This window comes from Oryx dammah, unplaced genomic scaffold (genome assembly GCF_014754425.2).
Source record: "Oryx dammah isolate SB20612 unplaced genomic scaffold, SCBI_Odam_1.1 HiC_scaffold_11074, whole genome shotgun sequence".
Taxonomy (NCBI): Eukaryota; Metazoa; Chordata; class Mammalia; order Artiodactyla; family Bovidae; genus Oryx; species Oryx dammah.
In genome coordinates, this window is record NW_024080468.1 from 44,789 (window position 1) to 70,752 (window position 25,964).

At 48.1% G+C, this 25,964-nt stretch overlaps 1 protein-coding gene across 1 annotated transcript in view; it reads right to left on the reverse strand.

Annotated features, from left to right (window-relative positions):
• Positions 1-391: 391 nt before the first annotated feature.
• Positions 392-25,964, reverse strand: part of LOC120860432 (complement C3-like) — a 29,452-nt gene continuing 3,879 nt past the window's right edge. The window contains 26 exon segments of the mRNA XM_040236234.1: positions 392-693; positions 2,310-2,466; positions 5,775-5,873; positions 6,870-7,029; positions 7,286-7,361; positions 7,929-8,132; positions 8,848-8,934; positions 9,034-9,097; positions 11,531-11,743; positions 11,842-11,984; positions 15,397-15,482; positions 15,777-15,888; positions 18,334-18,454; positions 18,457-18,557; positions 18,719-18,790; positions 20,171-20,300; positions 20,826-20,984; positions 22,343-22,549; positions 22,682-22,891; positions 23,812-23,958; positions 24,059-24,174; positions 24,663-24,789; positions 24,919-25,021; positions 25,136-25,226; positions 25,327-25,409; positions 25,513-25,607. Coding sequence (XP_040092168.1) covers positions 407-693; positions 2,310-2,466; positions 5,775-5,873; positions 6,870-7,029; positions 7,286-7,361; positions 7,929-8,132; positions 8,848-8,934; positions 9,034-9,097; positions 11,531-11,743; positions 11,842-11,984; positions 15,397-15,482; positions 15,777-15,888; positions 18,334-18,454; positions 18,457-18,557; positions 18,719-18,790; positions 20,171-20,300; positions 20,826-20,984; positions 22,343-22,549; positions 22,682-22,891; positions 23,812-23,958; positions 24,059-24,174; positions 24,663-24,789; positions 24,919-25,021; positions 25,136-25,226; positions 25,327-25,409; positions 25,513-25,607 — 3,450 coding nt within the window. The 3' untranslated portion in view covers positions 392-406.

Below are 25,964 nucleotides of genomic sequence, written 5' to 3' on the forward strand. Positions count from 1 at the left end.
TGAAATGAACATCAGCTAGAACCCACCAGTGAGACGAATAAGATAGGGAACTGAGAACATGATCTAGAACCTACCAGAAGGACAGAGAAGCTTGGATAATGGGGTAGGGTCATTAATAATCTAATTTAGAATCCACCAGTGAGACAGAGTAACACTGGGGGCCTGGTGAAATGAACAGTATCTAGAACCCACCAGTGAGACAGAGTAAGATGGGGCACTGGGAACATGGTCTAGAACCCACAGTGGGAGAGAGAGGTTCACACCTGAACCTGGGCCCTGAGAACATGATCTAGACACCAAGAGGGAAAAGGAGGCTTGAAACACAGCTCAGGGCATCCAGAATGTAGTCTAGAATCCACAGATGGGTTTGCAACTAAAAAAAAAAAGATTCTTGACTTCATTCCAATCATCCTGGCTGATGGAAGAGAAGCAGTGCCTCTCTTAGTCTTGGTACTTTCTTCAGAAGACTAATGAGGCCAGAGGAGGTTGGGATGCAGATACCGGGGCGAAGTATGTGTGGACTACTTGCCTGCGTGGAGCCATAACCACCTCCATAGTATCTCTGCTCGTTGAGCCAGCGCACGACAGGAGGCACAGTGTCGTAGTCTTTGCGTGCCAGCAGAGCCAAGAGGGCGTAAGATGTGGCCTCCACATTGTAGAGTTTCTTGTTGGGTTCCTCCCAGCGGTTTTTTTCTGCAGGGAGAACCCCCCACCCCCAATGCTCACAACTCTGTCCATCCGGTGAACAGCTCAGAGAAAACTCAGGAGAAAAAGACTCATAGCCTAAACCACTTGGTGTTCAGGTGTCCTGGCCCACATTCTAGGTCCTCAGTCTGCTGGCTCCTGCCTCATTCTCTTCCCTCATCCACCTTCACTCCTCCATATGAGCTCTGCACTGCAGCCCCACTGTGGGACATTTCCTAAACTTGAAACACACATTCTTACCTATGAGCCTTCGCATATTCGGTTCCCTTTACATAGAGTACCTATTCTCCATCTACTTTGTTAATTCTTACCCACCCTGCACAATTAGTGGGCACCCCAAGACTGAGTGGAGGTCCCTTTTCCTCCTGTCTCTCAAAGGATCCTGTGCTTCTCTGATCCCAGCACTCTGATACTCTATAGTAATCTATGAACTCATTTCTTTCTTCAATTGGAGTGTGAGGCCATAATGGCAAGGGCTGTGCTGTACTCACGGTCGTGTCCCAAGTGCCTAAGAAAGTTATGATGGCAGAGATTGTCACTGAGAACCAAGAGGAGGATGACCTCCTGTCCCTGGGCACACAGTTGGCCTACATTTCCCAGAAGCCTTTGCAGGTATATGGCCACATGACTAAGCTCTGGCCAATGGAATGTGCACAGCAGTGATTGGACCTCTTCTATGTCTAGTCCCTTGCCCAATCTTCCTATTTCCTTTTCAGCCTGAAAGAGCAGGATTCTGAGGCCCCAGAATGGCAGAGCCATGAAAAGATAGAGACCTGGATCCCTGCATCACTGTATGGAGGAGAGCTGTCCACCAACAACATACTTTTGTCGTGTTAAACCACTTGGTATTTATATGATACTTGAGATACCTTATTATCAGTGAGTACAAACATGATACAGTGTCATCACTGGAATCAATGATTAGCTGCCCACTATGTGCTAGGCACTGTGCTAAATTCCCTATGGTATTATTTTACTGAATCCTAATTACCCTTGAGATGATTATAATATTACAGTATTGTTGCTGTGAGTCACTAAGTGGTATCTGACTCTTTTATGACTCCATGAACCGGAGCCTGCCAGGCTCCTCCATACATGGGATTTCCCAGGCAAGAATACTGGAGTTGGTTGCCATTTCCTTCTCCAAGGGATCTTCCTGACCCAAGGATTGAACCCAAGAATCTCCTGGCAGGCAGATTCTTGACCACTGAGCCACTAGGGAAGCCCTAGGTATCATTTGAAGATGAGGAAACTAAGGTCCGGAGAAGTTAAGTGACTTGTACAAGGTCAGACAGTGAGAAAGTGGCAGAGCTGGATTTCAATTTAGATCTGTCTGATGTCCATGCTCATGGTCTTAATCACACCTCAATGCTGGATCACAGCAAGTGCTCAACACATGGCATTCAACATGGTTGAATGAATTATGCAGTGAGCCTTCTTGTGTGGTTTACAAGGAGAAATTATCACACCACAGAGCCATTCATCCCAGTTCAGCTTGGAGAGGTCCATCCCAGTGCAGCTTAAAGCCATGCACCCCAGCTCGAGAGGGCCACCCTCAGTCCCCAGCCATGGGTCCCTCCGTACTCCTCCAGGCTACCCCTCACCTTTGGCTGTATTCAGAAATTTGGTGAGGCGGTCATCCTTCAGCTTGCCCAACAAAGCCAGGGCATAGGCAGCAATGGCCACAGTATATGGTCTTCGCAGCTCTCTGTAGTGGTTTTCAAGGAAGTTTCCTGCCTTAGTGATGCTGGGGCCCAGGCTCTATGACAAAGAGGATTGGGTAATCTGGTCAGGGGAGCATTTCTGTTACAGACAACTGATGAAGATCACTTTCTGAGACCAGGTGGCTTTTGTCCTTGGGACCTGTTTGCCTTGGATCTATGTTTGAGGGTTTTCCATTGTGAGTTGCTTTGTTGCTGAGTACCTACTATGGGCTCTGTTTGTGGGGGGTGGGGTGGGGGTGGGGGTGGGTGGGTATGGTGTGTGTCTCTAAATACCAAGTGGTGTGCTGGTGAATATTTAACAACCAGCTCTCCAGTGGAGGCACAGGACTGGGTGGGGGGCCAGGGGTGTGGTACTAGTTGTTCATTCGGGCTTTTCTGTAAGATGTTATAGAAAATCCTGAACTTTTGCCAACCCAATAAATTGCCCATTACAATGCCATAAAAACTTCCACCAGGGTCAATTTCAAGTAACCACTGTGATGTCCTTGAACATAGAATGGGGAAAACATTCTCCCAACAGGCATTCATGAGCTAGTATGAGCCAGATTCAGCACTCCAAGGGAACACCTCTTATTCAGTCATTATCAGCTAGCTCTTACAATGTCCCATTCATATAGCTGCTCATTTAATCTCATAAAATGCTATGAGGCAGGCATTACTTTCATCATTATCCTACTGCACAGATTAAATACGGTGACACAGAAAGATGGGGACCAGGGGAAGACATGATTTGAATTGTTTGCTGATTACCATGGTGTCAATATTATCATCCCCAATTTCAACCCACCAATGTGGCATTGCTGACTGTAGATATGGCAAGAGAGGAACAGTGGAACAACATGATATAATATTTCCAATATAGAGATACAATAGACATAAATAACCCTGAGAATAATGATAAAAAGTAGCAAAATATTTAGGAAGTGATACATTTTAAGTTTATCACCTGTTTTCAGTGTTTAATCTTTGCACTGTGTGTTTATATGATTTAATTTTTAACAATGATTGTGTTCAGCAACCAGATTGCAAATTCCTAGAAATGTAACAACTGGCTTTCACAAGCTGGGTAGCATCCTATTGATTTAAACACCATCGGTCTGGCTCCACTGCCTATGCCATACTTTATTTTAATGTTGCTGTATTGTAGAAAATGTTGTGTTGTAGTAGAAACAACCCTTTTGACTGCCTTCCTACATCTATCCTCTGTTCTAAGAACACCTACTCCCTTTCATTCACATGGCCACAATGGAAGCAGCCATATTTGCCCACTGAGACCTACTTCCTGGTCTCAGCTGATTGGCTCAGGGATGATCACCTGACCCAGGATGAACCAATCAGAGACCTTCACTGGGAATCCAAAAGTTCTAGCCTTTGTCTGACTGTTTCCTCAAGGAAGACAGCCATGTTCTGCCAGGCAGATTGGGTGGCAGGCGAAGGTGAATTATAGGGCAAGAAAGGATTGGAAGACATGGGAGAACATAAAGAACATAGAATTCTGGCAGAGTCCTTGAAGCTACTTTCTTTCTTTTTCTTTTTTTTTTTAAGTTTTTTGACTGCAATGCATGGCAAGCAGGATCTTAGTTCCCCAACCAGGGATGAACCCATGCTCCCTGTAGTGGAAACAAGGAGTCTTAACTGCTGGACCACCAGATTCCTACTTTCATTTTTGAATTCTATAAATTCTTAGATCCCCAAAATAAATTTCCCATTTATTTTTGCACAATCTAGTCACACATATGACAACTAGGACACACATGTGGCCTCTGAGACAACTCAGAGAGTCCTAAAAAATGCAAAAACCTATTATATCTATTTTACAAATGCGCACATAAGGCCTGACAAAGGGTACATGAGAGTCAGGATTTGAGGTCAATTTTGTCTGACCCCACAGTCCTGATGCTCTTTTCTACTATAATTTCTCTCAAATCTCCAAGATTGGAACCAGGAAAACCTGGTTTAAAGGTCACCAGCATTAATGGTAGCAGCCCCCTCCCCTCCATCTCTTTTCTGGGGTCCTGAGAAGGAAGAAGCAGCTGGCTGAAAGGGAGATCCTCAAGTCCCCCACTAGGGAAACTAAAAGTCAAACAACCCACTCTCAAAACCCCAGAGCAAAGCAGATGGAGTGATTACAGGCTCTCAGGAGCCTGTCTTTCTAAGCTTCTCTGCTTCAGAACCAAAACTAAAGGAATAGGGGACAGCAAAAAGCCAACATTATTAATTCTTTCCCTTCTGGGGTCATGCATGCTGAGTCATGACTGACTCTTTGTGACCCTATGGGAGACGCGATGGACTGTATCCTGCCAGGCTCCTCTGTCCATGAGATTTTCCAGGCAAGAATACTGGAGTGGGTTGCTATTTCCTACTGCAGGGGATCCCAATCCAGGGATCAAACCCACATCTCTTGCGTTTCCTGTGCACTTCAGGTGGATTCTCACTACTGAGCCACTGGGTAATTCTTTGGGGTCATGGACATGGGTCCTGTTAAGAATCCTCTTAAAGATCTCCAGGAAGGATATTCCTCCCATTTTTAGTTCTGTGTCCTCAGTTTTATTTAGGGAAGCCATAAGGATATAAAGGGCTTTCCTGGTGGCGCAGATGGTAGGGAATCTGTCTGCAATGCAGGAAACCCGGTTTCGATCCCTGGGTCAGGAAGATCCCCTGGAGAAGGGAATGGCAACCCACTCCAGTATTCTTGCCTGGAGAAACCCATGGACAGAGGAGCCTGGCAGGCTATAGTTCATGCAGTCGCATAGAGTTGGACATGACTGAGTGACTAACACCCAGGAATATGAATGTAGGAGTCTTGTGGAAAGCAAGCTGAAGGGGCTTTTTGTTGGGTTTGGCTACAACTCTCTGAAAATGGTAAAGCAGGCAGAAAAGACCCAATCTTTGATTTCTCTGTGCCTCAGTTGTCTCTTCTGTAAACTGGGGGCAGTAAGAGTAGCCTATCTCTTGGGCTGTTACAAGGATTACAGGAATTAAACATATGAGACTCTTGTTTCGTTGTTTAGTCGCTCAGTCGTGTCCAACTCTTTTGCAATTCCATGGACTGTAGCCCGTCAGGCTTCTGTCCATGGACTTTCCCAGGCAAAAATACTGGAGTGGGTTTCCATTTCCTTCTTTAGGGGACCTTCCTGACCCAGGGTCAAACCCACGTCTCCTGCATTGCAGGCAGATTCTTCACCACTGAGCCACCCGGGATCGTAGTTAATTGCTGGATAAATGCTGGAAACTATTATGGCCACTGTGGTTAGTGCACTGGGAGCACTGGAAATGCCCTGAAAGCAACACCTCACCTCATGTGGGTGTGTTCTTGGTTGGGGAGGGGAGGGTGGGGACACTTACGTTGACCTGTGCGTCGCAAATGTCTTTAGCCTCGTGCAGCGCGATGAGAACAAAGGCTGTAAGGGACACATCTTTCTCCCTGGCGTCCTTGAAGCCACCCTAGAGGAGAAGCATGGAAGCAAAGACAGGGTCACCAATGTCTTCACATGTCAACCTACGCCCCCTGTAGGCTCAGTGGATCAAGGCAGGGCCGGGTCTCTCCCCAGCCCTCTCCAGAAGGGCCAGGGTCTTCTCTCCAGAAGGGCCAGGCTCTTTAGTATTTATTCATTCATCCTGCAAATGTTGCCGGTGCTGTGGATGAGATGTTGGATGAAGACCAGATTCTAGCCCCAGCCCTCGCAGTCTGCTAGGGGAGACAGATGGGAACCAACCAGCTCATCAACAGATATATAATTAGAAAGTGATGAGTGCTGTGCAGAAGTGGATGTGGCATTGAGAATGGACTATGGGAGTGTGACTCAGTCGTGGAAAAGTGTCCCTGAGGGATGATAGCTGGAACCACAATCTGAGCAGAGAGAAGTCAACTCTCAAAGAGGGTGGGGCTTAGCATGCCAGGCAGGAAGAACAGCATGTACAAAGGAGATCAAGGTTCCTAGTAGTACAGATGGAGTGAGGAGAGAAGTGGGTAAGGCCACGAGGCTGGAAGCCTGAAAGGTCAGGCTTACGCATCAGTTCTCCAACTTAAGTAGACCTGGTGGGGGTGGAGAGGTGTTAAAACTCGGATTCCTAGATGTTGCCCCTAAAGCTTCTGATTCAGTGCACCTGGAGTCCAGCCTGAGAATTTCTGACATTCTGCATTTCTAAAAGCTTGCAGGTAATTTTGCTGATGTTGCATTCCTGGGGATCACACTCAGGACCATAGCTCTAAGGAGTTCTATGTTTAAGAGCAACAGGAAGCCAGGGGGTTTCATTTTGCCCTGGATCCTGCAGGTCTCTGATCTTGGCAAGGGAGGAGAGACACTCTCAGCTCCCTTATTTCCCTGTCCCCGCACGCAGTGAATTGGGCAGTGGATGGATGATGGAGTCTTTCTCCAGTCCATCCTGTGATGCTCTGATGCCCTCTCCCCTGGCCTGCCCCGAATCTCTGCCTCTTACAATCATTTCTTGGTGTATCACGGGCCCATCCTCCTGGAAGATTCCATCAGGCTTCTGCTTCTCCAGGATCAGCCATTTGACTGTCTCACAGAGGTCCTTGGAGTCTATGGCGATGAGGTTGGTGGACAGTGCAAAGACCTTGACCACGTAGGCTGTCAGCCTGGGGGTGGGTCCAGAGCGTGAGCCAATTGGCTCTGGGATCCGGAGACTGGCATCCCAGCCAACCAATGAGCAGAGTGGGGCCGGACCTGGCCTGGTTCCTTCAAGCTAGTAACCCAGCATGGTATGCTGATCATTCAGCAGGCTGGTACCTTAACTCTGGGTGGAGACCTACCTAGACTACCCCAGGGTGAGATCCAGGGCCTGCTCAGAGATGTGAAAGGCTGAGGATGTGAAAGCTGATCCTGGAGACTCACCAAGTGCTGGGGGGCCGATTCTGGAAGGCCGCGTAGGCTGAGCTTTTTTGTCTGAAAGCCAGCTGCTGGGTGTACCCTGCAGGGAAGAGAGACGTGTCACCAGAGGCTGAGTGAAGGGGTGGCTGGTGGGTGTAGGCCCTCCAGGGAGGGAAGGGGCTTAGAGAGAAGATAAAGATTCTGTGAAGGGTGGGACAGCGGTCAAGAGAGGAAAGAGGGGCTCTGGGTAGGGGGCGAGTGTGTGCGAGGACGAAGAGCTAAAGAGGGACTCAGAAGGTGGGAAGATCAGAGAGAGGGGGAAGGAATTCTTGGAGGAGAGGGGATTCAGAGAGAAGAGGTTTTCAAAATGGGTTCTCAGGGGCAAGGGGGCCTCAGCGAGAGACGGAGCTCAGAGAGGGGTTCAGAGAGGGACGAGGGGACAGTCTCAGAGGAGGGGCGGGACCCCGAGATTGGCCGGGTCTCAGGAGTGGAGGGGGCACAGAGATGAAGCCGGCTCAGTGGGGCTGGGCTCAGGGGAGGAGCAAGGACAGAGGGGCGGGTCTCAGGGATGAAGTGGGCTCAGAGGGGCGGGCTCAGGGGTGGAGCAGGCTCAGAGGGGCGGGGTTCAGGGGTGGAGCAGGCTCAGAGGGATCGGTAGGACGTGCACCCTTTCTGATGAGCTCCAGGGCCTCCTGGCGCTTATCCAAGCCGAACTTCTCCCACTGCTCGGTGCTGTCCAGGTAGTGCACGGCGATGACCGTGGGCGTCATACCAATCATGTTCTGCTCCCCACAGCCCGAGGGGGTTTGGATAAGGTGCTTCAGCCGCTCTCCGTCGATGGCGTCCTCCGCCATTTCGGCCACCTGAGTCCCTACAACCCGGCAGGAGGATGGCACTCAAGTCCACGGCTGCTTCCAGACTTTTCAGGCTCTGACCAGCTAGGGCCAAAGGGGTCAGGGACAGCTGGGGGCATGTGAGTGATGGAGATGCTTCATGGCTGAACGGCTGGAGGGGGTGCATTTGGGGGGGGGGGGGGGGGGGGGGTGGGCTTCACAGGGGAACTCTGGGCCCCGGCTCCTCTGGTTCCACCGGCGGTGATAACAGTCATGAATACTTTTATCAGGCTTCACGCTATTCCCCAGGCTCTGTTCTAGAATACCATACTATTTCATTTAATCCTCTCAACAACCCTTAGATATCAATACTATTATTTGCTCCTATCACAGATGAGGAAACCAAGGGTCTCCTTCCCAAACTTCACAGCTGTCAAGGTGCAAGGTGCCTTTGTAGCTCCGTCTTGCCCCAGTTCTCCATCCGAGACAATTAGATCCGGAATTTCCGCTCTTGAACTATATTGCTCATGTAAACCTCTTTATCAGCAAAAGCTGTTTGCTGAACTAAGTACCGCCTGGAGCCTTCTATGAAGTGGTTTGAGGAGGGGTTCTAGCTGAAGAGGAGGCAGGAGACCAGTGGTTAAATATCCCTGGGGTGAGAGCAGATGGAACTGGGCTCCCGACTCTCGGGTCATGACTCCCCTCCCAACACTGTTCTGGGTCTCCTGGGGTTGGGGTCCAAGGGCATCTCACCTTGCAGAAGGATCTTGGTCTCTGACTCGGTGTCTGGGACTTGATCACTAAGATCTGCAGCCGGGACTTCCTCTCGCTGCACCCCATCTGCCAGGTGAATGGGAGACACCAATGGCACCAGCTCCCTCCCACCCCATCCTCATCACCACCACCCAGGCCTCACTCCCTCTCCCTTGGCTGACTCACCTTGACCAGATGTTCTCGATTCAGTGTGCAAATGGCCAGTTTTGTTGAGTCTTATTCCTTCTGGCTGGATGGTGTTAGGGGCAGGGGAACTTGCATGAACAAGACAGACAGTCGGTCATATTCTGAGGATTACTGTAGCATAAGGCATGAGGGCCTCCACCTGAGATCTTAGCTGTGTGACTGGAGGCCAGTTACTTAACCTCTCTGTGCCTCATCTTCCTTCTTTATAAGGAGGTAGTATAAACATCTACCTCATGCCTATTGTTGTGCAAGTTCATAATAAAATTATAAATTAACAAAGAAGTAACAAGACCTTTAGAAATCTTTCTGTGTGCCTAGATGAATGCTCTCCTGTGGTTAATTCATTTAATCTTCACAACAACCCACTGGAGTGGGTACCGCTTTTATCACTCCCATTTTACAGATGGGGGAGGGACTTCCTCATGGTCCAGTGGTTAATAATCTGCCTTGCAGTGCAGGGTACATGGGTTTGATCCCTGGTAAAGGAGCTAAGATCCCACATACCATGGGGCAACCAAGCCCCCGTGCTGCAACTACTGAGCCCATATGCCACAACTAGAGAAGAAGGTCCCTGGGCCACAACTAAGCCAAATAAATAAACATTAAAGATGGGGGAACTGGAGAACAGACAGGTAAAGTAACTTGCCCAAGGTCACAAAGCAAGTAGAACAGAATTTGGGTTTGAACGTAATAGTCTGGCTCCAGAGTCTGTTTTTAAAACAATGCCTCTTAATGGGCTAAATAAAATAAAAATTTTAAAACAAATAATTTAAAAGTAAAAGAAAAATTTTGAGCTAGTAAACAAGAATAAATAATACAGGAAAGAGAAAAAATAGATGAAAGAATGTACATAACTACTTAACACAGTGCCTAGCAGACAGCAAGTGCTCAATTAAAATAGGGACATCTTAATTAGAGTCAAAGGTCCAACACAAGCTCTCACGTGTATATGCACCTAAGCCTCCCTGGAGGACAGTGGGTGCTTTTGCCTTCACAGAACCCATTCTCCTTTTGCCTGGAGTGATTGCCATCTTTTCCTTTGCAGACTGAGTTCCTGCCTATGTTGTATTCATCAGTATGTAACATCCAGCTCTCTAGGAAGAAAAGCTCTTGATTAGTAGTGCTGCCAATTTCCTTGGTGTAAATATCTCCACCATGATGGATTTCAAGCTACCACCATGAGTGAGTACAGACTTGGGAAGTGGTAGACATACTGGATCTAGGGAGCTGGGTATCACAGGCTCCAGCACACTACTGGTTTCTTCCCACCAGTGCCTGTGTTGAGTCATATTGAAATTCACAGCAAGAGGGAAAATGTGTGCATCTATCTATACACACTTTCATGTAATTTTTAAAATATATTGTTTTAATGATTAGATTTATTCCAGAACATTAAAGTAGTTGAAAAAATATGTTTGCTTCTATTAAAGCCAGGAAAGAAAAATTATAATAAGTTATGATTTGGGTATAAATAAAACATTTCAATGTGAAATCTTACTGTCAGTTTTGATACATTTGGTTTTGAATGTTTCAATATTTTTTCAACTACTGTAATGTTTTTTTGGAAAAAATAACCAACAAAAAATATACACAGGCCCAACTCAGTTTTCTTTTGCTTTAGGCGTCAATATGACATAGTTTGACACCATCAGATTTGTCTCTAAAATTTTGATATTCTGTATATTGCAGGAGTTTTGGAACGAATTTTGATTTCTTAAAATATTTGCATTAAAATATTTTTGATCTTGTTTATGATCTTATGTTTTGCTTTAAAGTATTCATGAAAGATGCTAAAATCCTTTCATTTTGGTTGATGATTTTGTCTATTATATTTGAAAATGTTCAACAAAAATATGACTGTTAATGCATATTTCTTTTTTTTTGCATTGATTTCTTTTTCCCCATGGGTCTTCTTTTTTGTTGTGTGTCAATGAATATTTTAAGGGTAAGAATCATAGGTAAAAAAGAAGTGTCCTAGTTCTTGCAATTGTATATTATTCTTTTGCAATATTTGCTCTGTGAAATATATTTTCTCAAGATTTTAAAATTTTATTTATTTATTTGGCTGTGCTGTGTAGCTTATGATATCTTAGTTCCATGACCAGGGGTCAAATCCAGGGCCACAGCAGTGAAAATACTGAGTCCTAATCACCAGACCACCAAGGAACTGTCCCCAAGATTTTTAAAGTCAGAAGAAAACCCCTGTGCTAAAATGTTACAAGATGTCATATTTGATATTAAAATATATTTTAATGAAAAAATATTATTGATCTCTAAGTTTTTGGGCGTCTGCGAAAAATTCTGTGCCCAAGAATAATGCCTCACTTGCCTCACCCTAATCCTGGCCCTCCTTCCAAACTTCCAGAACTCCTGAATCTCCTATGGTGTGCCTGGGTCTCCAAGTTGGGTTGACAGCAGAGGAAGAACTGAAGCCTCTCCTGAAGGACAAGGGACAGCAGGTACCCCAAGGACTCACCACTACCTTCAGGGTCTTCTTGACACCATCACTGATGTAGTAGTTGTAGACAGCAGCCTTGACCTCCACCTCATGGAGGCCGACCTTCAGGGGCACAATGACGTAAGGCACCGCCACCGAGGACCTGGCTGGGACCATGATGGTCTGCTGATGGCGCTTCTTGGTGGTGGCCAGGCTACAGAAGGCTGGATTGTAGAGCAATTCCACCCTCACCTGCCAGGGAGAGAGAGTATGGGGTCAGGAGAACATGCCACAGACTGGCTCCCTCAAGTCCCCGCTCCATCCATGTCTCTGTTGCACCAGGGATGCACCTTGAAATCATCCGCCTCGTGGTAGTTGTAGAGGACCGCTCGGATCTCCACTTGCTCATTGCGCACCACCGAGTAGGGGAGACGCAGGTCGATAAAGAAATCCTGCATCACAGTGACCTCATAGGGGTCAGCCACACAGATCCCTGCCCGGAGTGGAAACAGAACGCAGAGTGTCAGGAGTGGGGTCAGGGGACTGGGCAGGGTGGACTGGGTCCAAGTCCTTGCCCCTACCAATGTCTCAGTGCTTACACTTGACCGAGGGAGCTATCCCAAGGTCTTTGCAGAAGCCCGTAGATAATATGGGGGCTTTCCTGGTGGCTCAGATAGTAAAGAATCTGCCTGCGTCACAGGAGACCTGGGTTCGCTCTCTGGGTCAGGAAGATTCCCTTGGAGAAGGGAATGGTAACCCACTCCAGGATTCTTGCCTGGGAAGTCCTGTGGACAGAGGAGCCTGGCAGGCTCCAGTCCACAGGGTCTCAGAGTTGGACATGACCGAGCCACTAAGCACACACACATAGATGGAGCATAGTGGCGGGGGCGGGGGGTTAGGGAGGTTTCATCCCTGCTCAAGGAACTAAGATCCTGCAAGTCGCATGGTGTGGACAAAAAGAAAATCTCCTAAAAAGAAACGACTAAGCCAGAAACTGACACAACACTGTGAATCAACCATAATTCAATTTTTTAAAAAAGGGACTTCCCTGGTGGTTCAGTGGCTGAGACTCTGGGTTTCCAATGCAGGGGGCCCAGGTTTGATCCCTGGTTAACTAGATCTCACATGACACAGCTAAAAGGCAGTGCAGTCAAATAAATAAATAAAAAGAAATATCTTTTAAAAAAGAATTGACTTCTGATACCTGATTTGTGTCATTTAAGGAGGCATCTATACATCTCCAAAAGGCACTTACTCTTTGACCCCTAAAATATGCTCAACTCCAATAATAAAAATAATAGTTCACACTCATTGAACATGTACAATGTGTCTGGTACTATTATAACTATTATAAAATCCCAACACTTTGCGTAGTTACTCTTTTGGTTGTGCCCATTTTATGGATGAGCATCAAGAGGCTGAGTAACTTGATTAAGGCCACACAGCTGCCCAGAGAAAGATGTGGGATTTGGACTCAGGGACTTGGGCTTGGGAAGCGCCCCGCTTTTAACGATACTCTTTCTTTATCCCGTAAGACTTCTTAAGTCTAAAAATTTCAAGTTCTATTGGTTGCATGCATGCTAAGTTGCTTCAGTCATGTCTGACTCTTTGCAACACTCTGGACTGTAGCCCGCCAGCCTCCTCTATCCATGGAATTCTCCAGGCAAGAATACTGGAGTGGGTTGCCATTTCCTTCTCCAGGAGATATTCCCAACCGAGGGATCAAACCCAGGTCTCCTGCATTGCAGGCAGATTCTTTACTGACTGAGCCTTAAGGGGAGCCTAAATGTCTTATACATACTGCTGTATTTTAAATGGACGACAAATAAGGACCTCCTGTCTAGCACAGGGAACTCTGTTCAATGTTATGTGACAGTCTGGATGAGACGGGAGCTTGGGGGAGAATGGATACATGGATATGTATGGCTGAGTCTCTTCACTGCCCATCTGAAACTGTCACAACACTGTTCATCGGCTGTACTTCAATATAAAATTAAAAAGTTAAAAAAAAAAAAAAGATACTGAATGTCTAACAAACTCTGAGGTAAAGCTCCTTTACCAGATTGCAAATAGTCCAAGGAACATGCTTAAGGGGCAAGGGTCTAACAGTAGTTTTTAACATTTTTTTTTTCAAGCTGCAGGAACATTTTTTAGGTAAAGGAAACCTCAGACAGAACCTTGGTATACAGAAATGTACAACAGGCAAATATGAAGATGCCCTGATTTGAAACAGGGATGGGGACCCCAAACTAGAACTGTGCTGAGTGGCTTTGGAGTCCCAGGCAGAAGGAAAACTATGTGCCTTGCGTATATGATTTCATCTGCCATCATCACTTGGTCAAGAGAAATTGTCAGAAAATCACAATTCCTTCCATGAAAAGCAAGACAAGCAAAGAAGCAGATTTTAAAAGTCTTGAAACCAGGAAAGTAAAATGACACTGAAGTATAATTTATGATAAATTATAACTAAATAAACTTATACTAGAGTAACTGGGTGTGGTATAAATGAAATACACTTAATGCTGTGAGTTTTAATACATCTTTTTTTTTTTTAGTGTTTTTAATAGTTTTTCAACTACTTTAATGCTCTGGGGGAAAAAATAACCTTTAAAATGGACAGAAAATATGTATATGAAACACATCTTTCCTTTGGCCTCAAGCTCCAACAGGGCTCAACATGGTGCTGGTCTTTATTTAAAATCTAGGTATTTTGACATCATGGATTTTTTTTTTTTGGCATTCATTTTGATTTCTAAGAAAACTATTGCATGAAAATACAATTTATCTTGATGACTGAGTTTTTTGGCACCCACTTAATTTTGCATTCAAAGTCAGTGCCTCATTTTCCTTGCCCCACTCCCAGACCAGCTCTAAACTATTTATACTTGACTAGGGTTTGTCAGGGTCTCACACGCAGCCCTTGGTGGCAGTGGCAGGGGGAGGGTATGCATACCCCTTTTTGTTGTGTTTCACAGCCTACTCACTGATGTTTTAATCACTCACTTCATCCCGCTTCCTCTTTTATTTTAATTGCTTTACTCACTATCCTGGCAACATCACCCCTACCAAGTTCTTGTTGCAAATTATTCTATATGATATTATAGAATAATATATCACATAGCAAATAATTCTATATGATACGGTGAATATATGTCTTTATGCACGTGTGTGCTCAATTGCTCAGTCGTGTCCAAATCTTTACGACCCCGTGGACTGTAGCCCATCCATGAAATTTTCCAGGCAAGAATACTGGTGTGAGTTTCCATTTCTTACTCGAGAGGATCTTCCTGATCCAGGGATTGAACCTGCCTTTCTTGCATCTCCTGCTTTGGCAGGCAGATTCTTTACCACTGTGCCACCTGGGAAGCCTGTGTGTTTTTGTACATTTGTCCAAACCCACAGAAACATTCAGACACCGAGAGTGAGCCCTAATGTCAGCTGCTGCTGCTGCTGCTGAGTCGCATCGGTCGTGTCCAAATCTGTGCGACCCCATGCACTATAGCCTACCAGGCTCCTCCGTCCATGGGATTCTCCAGGCAAAAGTACTGCAGTGCGTTGCCATTGCCTTCTCCGTAATGTCAGCTAAGAACTAGCAAAGATAATGATGTGTCCATCAATTGTTACAATGTTGATGGTGAGGGAGGCTGTGTATGTGGTCCGGAAAATGGTACATAGGAAGTCTCTGCACCACCCTCTCAATTTTGCTCTGAACTAAAACTGCACTAAAAATAAAGTCTATTTACCAAGTCATGATGTCACTCACATTCTGCACTCTAATCCCTCTCTAGTAACCAGGACAAAGTGTCAGCCACCAGGAAACAAAAGATCTGTCAGGACGGAATGAGAAAATGCTCAGGGGATCTGGGGTCCCAGCCTCCAAGGACCGGACCACCATCCTCTCTCACCTTTCTTGTCCGACAAGCTCACAGCCAGAATCTCCCAAGTGGTGATGGAGTCTTTCAAAAACACTTGCGTGAAATTCGTGGCGATTCTGGTCCAGGGAGAAATGGGGGTGTGGGGGGGTGTTGAGGATTAAGAGAAGACATCTAGCAGGGTGCAGGAGGAGACCAGGTAGGGAGGGGCCACAAGGGACAGGGTTGGAAGGGGGCTGGAGGTGGGTACATTTAGGTAGCCCCAACTCGATTTTTCTAGGTTGGGTTGTGTGCTTCCACCATGATTCCAGACAAGAAGGGAGTCTGAGGTGCATGCAAATGCAGTGTCCAATCTAGAGTGATCATAGAAGCTGACCTGGGGATAGGGTGAATTGGGGCCATCCCAGCCTTACCCATTTTTGTCTGGTGGTTTAAATTCCTCAATGACGATCCACAACCAGCTCTCGGGGAAATGGCTTCGGGACACGATGTCCTCTTCTGGGATTATGTCATCATCCAGGTCACCTGTGGGTGGGGGTGGGCGGTTAAAACAGACTGAATCTCCCCCTCCTGCTCCCTCCACTGTCCCTTTTAGATATTTATCTTTATAATCCCCTAGAGGGATTCCTAGCATGGACACACCCAAGGTCACATGATCACTTCCAGGGATCCTAGGCACATTTGCCCCTAGAGGCTCCTTTCTCCATAAAAAAATATTACAAGTCATATTTTACAGCCATGTTGGTATAAAGGTGAAAATAAGCCACACTGCATTGAGTTGATTTGTTTTTTCCCCTTCTTTGATTTTCAAGGGAATGAAAACATTTGCCTGAATGAGCCTCTAAAAGCATCATTGGCCCATGCCTGCTGTGTTATGGTAACCATGTGATGGTTAAGTCTATCCTGAAAACAATGGGGCTAGCTGAGAGATTCCCTGGACTTGATGGAGACTGCCAAAGAGACAGTGGCTTTTAAAAGTCATCTTGACCCCATCAGCAAGTACACAAAGCTGGGCTAGAATAGAGTTAAATTCTGGCTGAGCTTTCTTCAAAAAAGGATGAAGAGATTTTAATTTGGTTTTGGGGCTTCCCTGGTGGTTCAGATTGTAAAGAGTCTGCCTATCAATGCAGGAGTTTCAGGTTCGATCCCTGGGTCGGGAAGATCCCCTGGAGGAGGAAATGGCTACCCACTCCAGTATTCTTGCCGGGAAATCCCATGGACAGAGCAACCTGATGGGCTACAGCCACGGAGTCACAAAGAGTCAGACTCTTAGTGATTAACACTTTCACTTTTCTGCCTAACCACAAAGTAGGTGGAATTCCATAGATACTTAAATCCACCCATAAAAGTGAAGAAAGTGAAAGTCACTCAATCATGTCCGACTCTTTGCGACCCCATGGACTATACAGTCCATGGAATTCTCCAGGCCAGAATACTGGAGTGGGTAGCCCTTCCCTTCTCCAAGGGATCTTCCCAATCCCGGGATCCAACCCAGGTCTCCAGCATTGTAGGCAGATTCTTTACCAGCTGAGCCACAAGGGAAGCCCAATACTCTGGAATAATCTATCAAAATGCCTTTGGGATACTAACTCTTAATCAACCTTCTGTATCGTCCCCAGTTGGCTAAAGAAATGACACAATGCTGGGTGGGTGGGGGAAGTCATCCATGTGTGTGTAAATCATATACACATTGTCTACATTTCTTCTTTGCGAAAGAAAAGTCTTGGGTCACTGGAGCAGAGAGTAGCATGCCTAGTCATTATAATTTGCAGAGAGACTGAAGGTTGATTTCTGTGCTCATGTATGTTGGGAATCATTATGTTTTTGGTGGGGTAGAGGGTTGAAGGGGTTGCTGGTTTTCCAGCTAAAGGAATTCAGAAATATTTGACTTTGGCAATGGCTGCTTTTGAGAGGTGTCTGCAGATAATTCAGTTTCAACAAAGCCCATTCTGGCACAGAAGTCCTCTAATTAAGACATATTAAAAGATGTTTTTAAAAAACAAAAAGAAAAGGAGAGGGAATTCCCTGGTGGTCCAGTGGTGAAGGTCCTGAAGTTCCACTGCAGGGGGCACAGGTTCAATCCCTGATCAGGGAACTAAGATTCTGCATGCCACATGGCATAACCAAAAATTTAAAAAATTGAATAATGGTGGGATCAGGCCACACCAGGCTCCTCTGTCTCTCAACAGATGGCGGTGGAGACTCTTGTCAGTCCTGTAAAGGCCACTTTGTGGTGAGATCACTCTGATTTTGCTTAAAGGGGCTTCTAAGAGAAGCCCTGGGTTTGCTTAAGATTGATGTGGCCTGAGATGTAGAATTTTGAGTGTGTTCATGTCCTATCCAGAACCGAATGAATGAATGATTGAACATTGACTGGGCAAAGGTTGAGCAGGTCTCTTAAGAAGGCAACATGAATTAGTTTTCTTTGGTAAAGGCAAGCTTATAACCCATCTCATGTCTTCCTACTGACAACTAGTGTGACCAGCTCTATCTTCTAGAACGTTCCCTCAGACCATGTGAGTCCTGGGCCCTGGTAAAGCCAAACTTCAGAGTGTCTGGGGCCGGGGACAGCCTAATCCACCCAGGCAGGAAATTTCCTTGCCCTCAGGAGAGGAGTCTTCTCCACTAGACTAAGTCCTTCTTCCCTCAGACAGGCACTTTCTTCCACCTACAACAGGCCCGCATCCCCCTCAGACAGGACGTCCTTCCCTCTCAGACAGGGATCTCCTTCCCCCACTGGAGATCTCCTCCTCCCTCAGACAGGCACGTCTGCCTCCCACTCCGGACAGGCCTCCTCCCCACCTCGGGCTCGCTGGATAGCGACCTCTTCTTCCTTCAGACAGGCACCTGCTCCCCCTAGGACTGGACTCCCCGCTCCTTGAACGGATTGGCTCTACGCCTCTCGCCCTTGAACGGATTGGCTCCTCCTCCCACCTCGGACAGGCCCGCCCTCCCCGCCAAGGGACTCACTCCTGGCCAGCTCCAGGGCGCCATCGCGGCTGTGCTGCTGCCGCAGCTGAGCGATGTACTCGCAGCAGTCCAGGAAGGCCTTGACGCACGCGTCGCCCTGCAGGATGAACTGGGCCCGGCGCCCTGCAGGATGAACTGGGCCCGGCGCTGGCACGGGAACTTCATGGGGTTGTCCCGCATGCCGTCTTCGCAGCACTTGCGCAGATCGCTGCTGTACTGACCCACTATGGGAACACAGAGTCCCCCCCACGTCCCGCCTCAGCTGCGGCCTCGAAGCAGCGGGCACTCAGGACACAGCCCAGGGAGAACTTCCCCACGGTCAGACCCTCCCCTTCCCTCTCTAGCTGGGATCTAGAATGGGTGGGAACCAGCAGAGGGCGCACACCTTTATCCATCCTCTTCTCCATGAGCTGCACCGAGCGGCGTCGGCGGGCGGCTGGTTTCGGGCACTGCAGATCTAAAGGCAGGTGGAAGGGGAACCAGATGGGTTAGGCACTTACTATGTTTCTGCTTTATTGACTATGCCAAAGCCTTTGACTGTGTGGATCACAATAAACTGTGGAAAATTCTGAAAGAGATCGGAATACCAGACTACCTGACCTGCCTGTTAAGAAACCAGTATGCAGGTCAGGAAGCAACAGTTAGAACTGGACATGGAACAACAGACTGGTTCCAAATAGGAAAAGGAGTACGTCAAGGCTATATACTGTCACCCTGCTTATTTAACTTGTATGCAGAGTACATCATGAGAAATGCTGGGCTGGAGGAAGCACAAAATGGAATCAAGATTGCCAGGAAAAATATCAATAACCTCAAATATGCAAATGACACCACCCTTATGGCAGAAGATGAAGAACTAAAAAGCCTCTTGATGAAAGTGAAAGAGGAGGGTGAAAAAGTTGGCTTAAAGCTCAACATTCAGAAAACCAAGATCATGGCATCTGGTCCCATCATTTCATGGGAAATAGATGGTGAAACAGTGGAAACAGTGTCAGACTTTATTTTGGGGGGCTCCAAAACCACTGCAGATGGTGATTGCAGCCATGAAATTAAAAGACACTTACTCCTTGGAAGGAAAGTTCTGACCAACTCAGATAGCATATTGAAAAGCAGAGACATTACTTTGCCAACAAAGGTCCGTCTAGTCAAGGCTATGGTTTTTCTAGTGGTCATGTATGGATGCGAGAGTTGGGTTGTGAAGAAAGCTGAGCACAGAAGAATTGATGCTTTTGAACTGTGGTGTTGGAGAAGACTCTTGAGAGTCCCTTGGACTGCAAGGAGATCCAACCAGTCCATTCTAAAGGAGATCAGTCCTAGGTGTTCACTGGAAGGACTGATGCTGAGGCTGAAACTCCAATACTTTGGCCACCTCATTCGAACAGTTGACTCATTGGAAAAGAGCCAGATGCTGAGAAGGATTGGGGGCAGGAGGAGAAGGGGATGACAGATGATGAGATGGCTGGATGGCATCACCAACTCAATGGACATGGATTTAGGTAAACTCCAGGAGTTGGTGGTGGACAGGGAGGCCTGGCATGCTGCAATTCATGGGGTCGCAAAGAGTCGGACACGAGTGAGCGACTGAACTGACTGACTGACTGATGTGTCCTTGGTTTCCTCCGTACTGCCGCCTCTCCCCACCCCCACCCCCGCCGTGATGTTGGAATGTTATTGCAGCCCATCCCGAGGCTCAGAAAGAAGTGATTTGAGAGATGGTGGTGGAGGTGGGACTTCAACACCCCAACCTGCACCCCAGAGCCCCTCCCTTAGCCTGCTCTCAGTATCTGGGGGATGGAGGCCCTGCTCTCCCCTGTCCTGCCTCTCCCTGCATCCTCACCTGCCCTCTGTTGGGTCTCCAGGCCCTGGCTGGTCTTGAGGGTGAGTCCTGCATCCGTGAAGACGCCAGCATAGTCTCTTCCACTGCCGGGGGTGCAGCCAATGTCTGCTTTCTCCACCACGTCCCAGATCTGTGGGGTGGAGTGGAGGCCGAGGGTCAGAAGTGCCACCACCCTCTGGCCAACTTGTCCATCCAGCCCCACCCTACCCATCCTTATCCTGCTCCACAAGCTGGCAGGCCACAATGGACGATCCAGAGTTGCACCATCTTCAACGTGGACCTTTGTCCACCCACATTCTCATCCTCAGCTTGACTTCCACCCATCCCCGTGTCTACATCCATTCAGACCTCTATGCTCAGCCCATCTGCTCCTCTCCAGCACCATTCCCAGGTGGCTCAGCGGTAAAGAATCTGCCTGCCAGTGCAGGAGACACAGGTCCCATCCCTGGGTGGGGAAGGTCCCCTGGAGAAGGAAATGGCAACCCACTCCAGTATTCTTGCCTGGGAAATGCCATGGACAGAGAAGCCTGGTGGGCTACAGTCCATGGTGTTGAAAAAGAGGTGGACAGGACTGAGTGACAGAACGACAACAAGCATCATTCCCACCTCAACCCAATGCCATCTCTGAACCAACCTCAGCGACTCTGGGGCATACCTTACTCTGGGTCAATTTGTTCTTCTTATTCAGCACAAACACGCCCTTGTCCACGGCCACCAGCCCCACTCGGGACCCATGATTAGCCTCGATCTTCAGGGTTATCGGTTTCCCCGGTCGATGTTGTTTCTCTTCCTTCCCACCACTTTTCACCACCAGCTATGGGAGGGGGAGCAGGTTGGAGGGGGAAGTCAGCCCTGTAAGACCCTAAGAAGCCCAAGACAGAGGAGGTCTTGAGCTGGACTGAAAGAGGAGGGGAAGAAGCAAGCCAAACTGGCATCAGGCAGAAAAGAGAGAAAACCAGGAGCAAGGCAGACACTGAGTGCAAGCCTCCATTTACGAAATAAATGTCATAGGGATCAAATACACAGTGTGAAGAAGATAGTCAATAACCACATAGGATCTTTGTATAGTGACACGTGGTTACTAACAGGACTCATCATGGAGAGCATTTTGAAACACACTGAAATATCGAATCACATATTGACATTCGGATTGTAGAAATGTTGTACACCAGGAACTAACACAGTGGCGTAGATCAATCAGGCACTTCCCTGTAGCTCAGTCGGTAAAGAATCCACCTGCAATGCAGGAGACCCAGGTTTGATCCTGGGTTGGGAAGATCCCCTGGAGAAGGAAATGACAACCCACTCCAGTACTCTTGCCTGGGAAATCCCTTGTACAGAGGAGCCGGGCAGACTACAGTCCATGGGGTTTCAAAGAGTCGGACATGACTTAGTGAGTAACCACCACCATAGGTCAATTATACTTCAAACAGACATACTCATAGAAAAAGAGATCAGATGTGTGGTAAAGGGAGGGGGAACTGAGTGAAGGTGGTTAAAAATAAACTTTCAGCTATAAGTACCAAGGGTGTAATGTACAACATAATAAATGTATGTACTTAACCCTGCTGTGCCATTATATAGGAAGGTCATTAGAGGAAACCCTGAATTCTCACCACAAGGGGAAAGATTTTTTTTTCTATTTCTTTTATCTCATATCTCTATGAGATGATCGGTATTCACTCAACTTATTGTGGTGATCACTTATGGTGTACCTAGGTTAAATCATTATGCTCTACACCTTAAACTTAGTACTGTGTGTAAATTACATTTCAATAAAACTGGAAGAAAAAGAAGCTAAGGGAACTTCCCTGGTGGTCCAGTGGTTAGGACTTTGCCTTCCAATTCAGGGAGTACAGGTTCGATCCCTGGTTGGGGTGCTAAGATCCCACCTGCCTCTCAGCCCAAAAACCAAAAGCATAAAATAGAAGTAATATTGTAACAATTCAATAAAGACTTTAAAAAATGGTCCATATGAAGAAAAAAAAAGATAAAGAAACTGAGGCTGAAAGAGACGGAAGAATGAGATGGGAAAGGAGGAGGGGCAGGAACTCTGAAATGGGGGAGAGGCATGGGCTCAAAAGGCTGGAGAGAGACAAGAGCCAGAGGCACAAGAGGGACAGCCAGGCGGAGGGTCCCCAGATGGGCACAGAGAGGTACCAGGGAGCTTACCGTGCCCATACACGAGTCCTTGACGTCCACCCACACGGAGTCGGCCACCACTTCCCTCTGGCCGTTGGCATTGATCAGCGTGTAATAGGCCACCAGGCGGAAGGAAGGGATGAAGTCTGATGTGATGGTCAAGGGCAACACCACCAGGTCCTGGCCGGGCTCTCGGTCCTGGCGTCCCACCTTCAACAGTTTCCCCTTGTTCATGATCTGGGGGAACAGTTCGGTATGAGGATCAGGAAGGTGAGCGGGAGAATGGGTGGGAGTCAGGGTGGGGGGATGGCAGAATCTGGGATGGATGAGGGCTCCCAGGGATGCTGGGAGTTCTAGAAAGCCACGGACCATGTAGGTGTAGTAGCGGATCTTGGCTTGCTGGCTGGGGTCTGTGCGCAGGTGGAAGTTGACGTTGAAAGTCTCCCCAGGCTTGAGCTCCACGTGAGACACAGAGAGGTGCAGGTAGTTACTGGAGTTCCCCTGGGTGTTGTAGGGTAGGGCCTGCATGGTCCTGGTGGCCTGTCGCTCCTCGGGGATATTGTCCTTCTTTGTGCGTACCTGGTCAGGGAAAGACAGATGCCATGATGCTCACCTGCCCTCCCCAGAGACATCTAAATCCATACCCCTGAGACTAGGGCATTTTATGTGAGGAGAAAGACTTTGCAGACGAGATTAGGTTAAGGATATTAAGGAGATGGGGAAGAAACCGAACCATCCAGGTGGGCCCAATGCCATCACAAGTGTGCATATAAGATGTCTAGGCAGGGACTTCCTTGATGGCACAGTGGTTAAGAATCTGCCTGCCAATGCAGGGAACATGGGTCCGATCCCTGGTCTGGGAAAATTACACATGCTGTGGAACAACTAAGCCTGTGTGTCACAACTGTTGAGCCTATGCACCCTAGAGCCTGTGGTCTGCAACAAAGAGAAGCCACCTCAGTGAAAAATCCAAGCACCACAACTAGAGAAGCTGGCAAACAGCAACAAAGACCCAGTGCCACCAATGAATAAATAAAATGAATAAATAAATAATTTAAAATAAAAAGACATCTGGGCAGAAGACATCTAGAAGGTAGGACCCTGCTGTGCAGATGGAAACACATCTGTGCGTGCAAACTATTATATATAGAATGGATAAACAAGGCCCTACAGCACAGCACAGGGAACTCTATTCAATATCCTGTGATAAACCATTATGGAAAAAACTATGAAAAAGAAAGTAAATATGTATATGTCTAACTGAATCACTTTGCTGTATAGCAGTAATTAACACAACATTGTAAGTCAATTCTATTTCAATCAAATAAATGAAAACATAAAGAGAGCCCTTTTATGCAAATGAAAACATCTCTGTGGATGGCACATCCCTTTATGCAAATGAAAGGAACCCACTCTATGCCCAGGACAGGATCCTTTTGTGCATAAGTTAGGACCCCACTCTACAAAATTAAGTCCCCTGAGGCTGGCCCAGAACTCACAGTGATGGTCAGGGGATCCCGTTTGTTCTGTGTGTTGATGCTTAGCTTGGCTACGCCATCATCCTTGGTCAAGGACTGCACATTGCTGCCCTGGGTCACCACTGGGATGTGGCGGGCAGGGGAGCCGTCAGGGTTCGTCACGTACACCTGTGGGTACAGGGGCAGGTGGAGGGGATTTAGGCAGACCCAGAGGTGTGATCGTGCTCAGGACCTGTGTCGAGGAGTGCAGTCCTGCCCAGGGTCTCACCATGAGGTCGAAGGGCATGGCAGGTTTGAAGAACGTGGGGGTCTTGGTGAAATGGATCTGGTAGGGGGAAGTCACAATGGGGATCCCGGCGCGCTCCGCCTCCACCATGTCGCTGCCTGAGGGGGGCCAGCCATGAGGGTGGGCTCCTGGGCCACCCCTCAGGACCAGGCTTCCCCCATCAGACTGCACTCTGCCTTCGTACTGGGCCTCTGTCCTCAGACTATCTCCCCCATCGACCTGATCCCACCTTCATTCTGAACATCCACCCTCAGAATGAGTCTCCCCTCTGGCACTGGGTCTTATGCCCCAGAGTGGTTCTTCCCTGCCAGCCTGGACCCCTCTTTCATTCTGGGCCTCCTCCCTCAGACTAGGTCTCCCCTGTAAGACTGGATTCCCCCTTCATCTGCACCTCCTCCCTCAGGCTAGACCTCCCCTGCCAGCCTGGACCCCCCCTTCATTCTGGGCTTCCTCTCTCAGACGAGACCTCGCTTGTCAGACTGGATCCTGCCCCCTTCCTTCTTGGCCTTCTCCCTCAGATTGCATGTCCCCCCTCAGACTGGATCCCCCTTTCATTCTGGGCCTCCACCCCCAGACTGGGCCTCACCTGATTGCAAGATGACGGTGGCGGACACATATATGGACTTGCCCACCAGGGCATCAGCTCGGGAGGGCTGTACTCCATTCAGCAAAACCTGACGTCTCAGTATGGCCTCCCCATTACCATCGTTGATCTGGGGGAGAAGTAAGGGTTCATGGCGGAGGGGAGACCTGGGGGGAGCGCCCAGGGGGTAGGCTCAGACGACAGGAGACAGGAAGGGTGTTCAGGGTGGAGGAGACCAGACAAGGCCTCTGTTAGGTACCGGAACACGGGTGAGGGAGTGAGTCAATGAAATTCTCCGGTCACCATCCTGGACCCCAAAGATGACGAAAGCTGTTCCGTCCACGTTCTCCCCGTACAAGAACCTGCGATGCAGGGACAGTCTCAGATTTTTGCCTCTGCAGATGAGTCTTCCTCCAAACTAGCTTTGGCCTCCGTTAAGCCCCTCACCGCACTTGGCCCCTCCCCCTGCCCCTCACCTGGCAATGATGTTGATCTTCAGGCCATCTGGGTCATCAACGTAGTAGAATTTCTCTTCAGGCTCTAGTTGGACCTCAAAACTGGGAAGCACTGGGGGGACAGATTATGTTGGTGGGGGACCAGGACTGGGCCCAGCCTGATGCACTCCCCCTCCCCCCACCCCCTAGCCCCAGCTCCCTGGCCCTCTTACCATATTCCTTCACCTCAAACTCAGTGGAGAAGACCTGCTGCGGAGAATCTTCATAGTGGGCTTTGATCTTCCACACCCCCATGCTGTGGGGGAGGTAGGCTGGTGATCTGGGCACACCTGGCAGCCCCCCACTCCCTCTCCTGGGGTAGGGGAGCCCCAAACCCCCTCCTGGAGGACCTGACATACTTCACCAGCTCTGGAATGTTCCAGGACAAGGACAAGATGCCAAACTGGTTGTGGGAAGACTGGGAGTCCCGCTTGACAAGGACGCCATCGGGAGTCTGTGGGGAGACAGAGAAACGGCTCTTCAGAGATGAGGCTTTGCCTCTCGGCTCGCCCCTCCCTGTCTGCCTCTGGACATTCTCTCTGTGTTAGGTCCACAGGGGCAGTGATGAAGAACGTGCCCCTGAGCCGGTCAGCTTGGGTTCAAATCCCCACTGAGCCAATTACAAGCTGTGGGACCTTGGACAAGTTACTTAGCCTCTCTGTGCTCAATGAGCATATCTAGAAAAAGATGATTATTACTCCTATGTCACTGGTTTGGGACACGTTAATATAGGCAAGAGCTGATGATGATCAGCGTCTCTCCAAAAACAAATAATGACTAGCATTTGGGACTTCCCTGGTGGTGGTCCAGC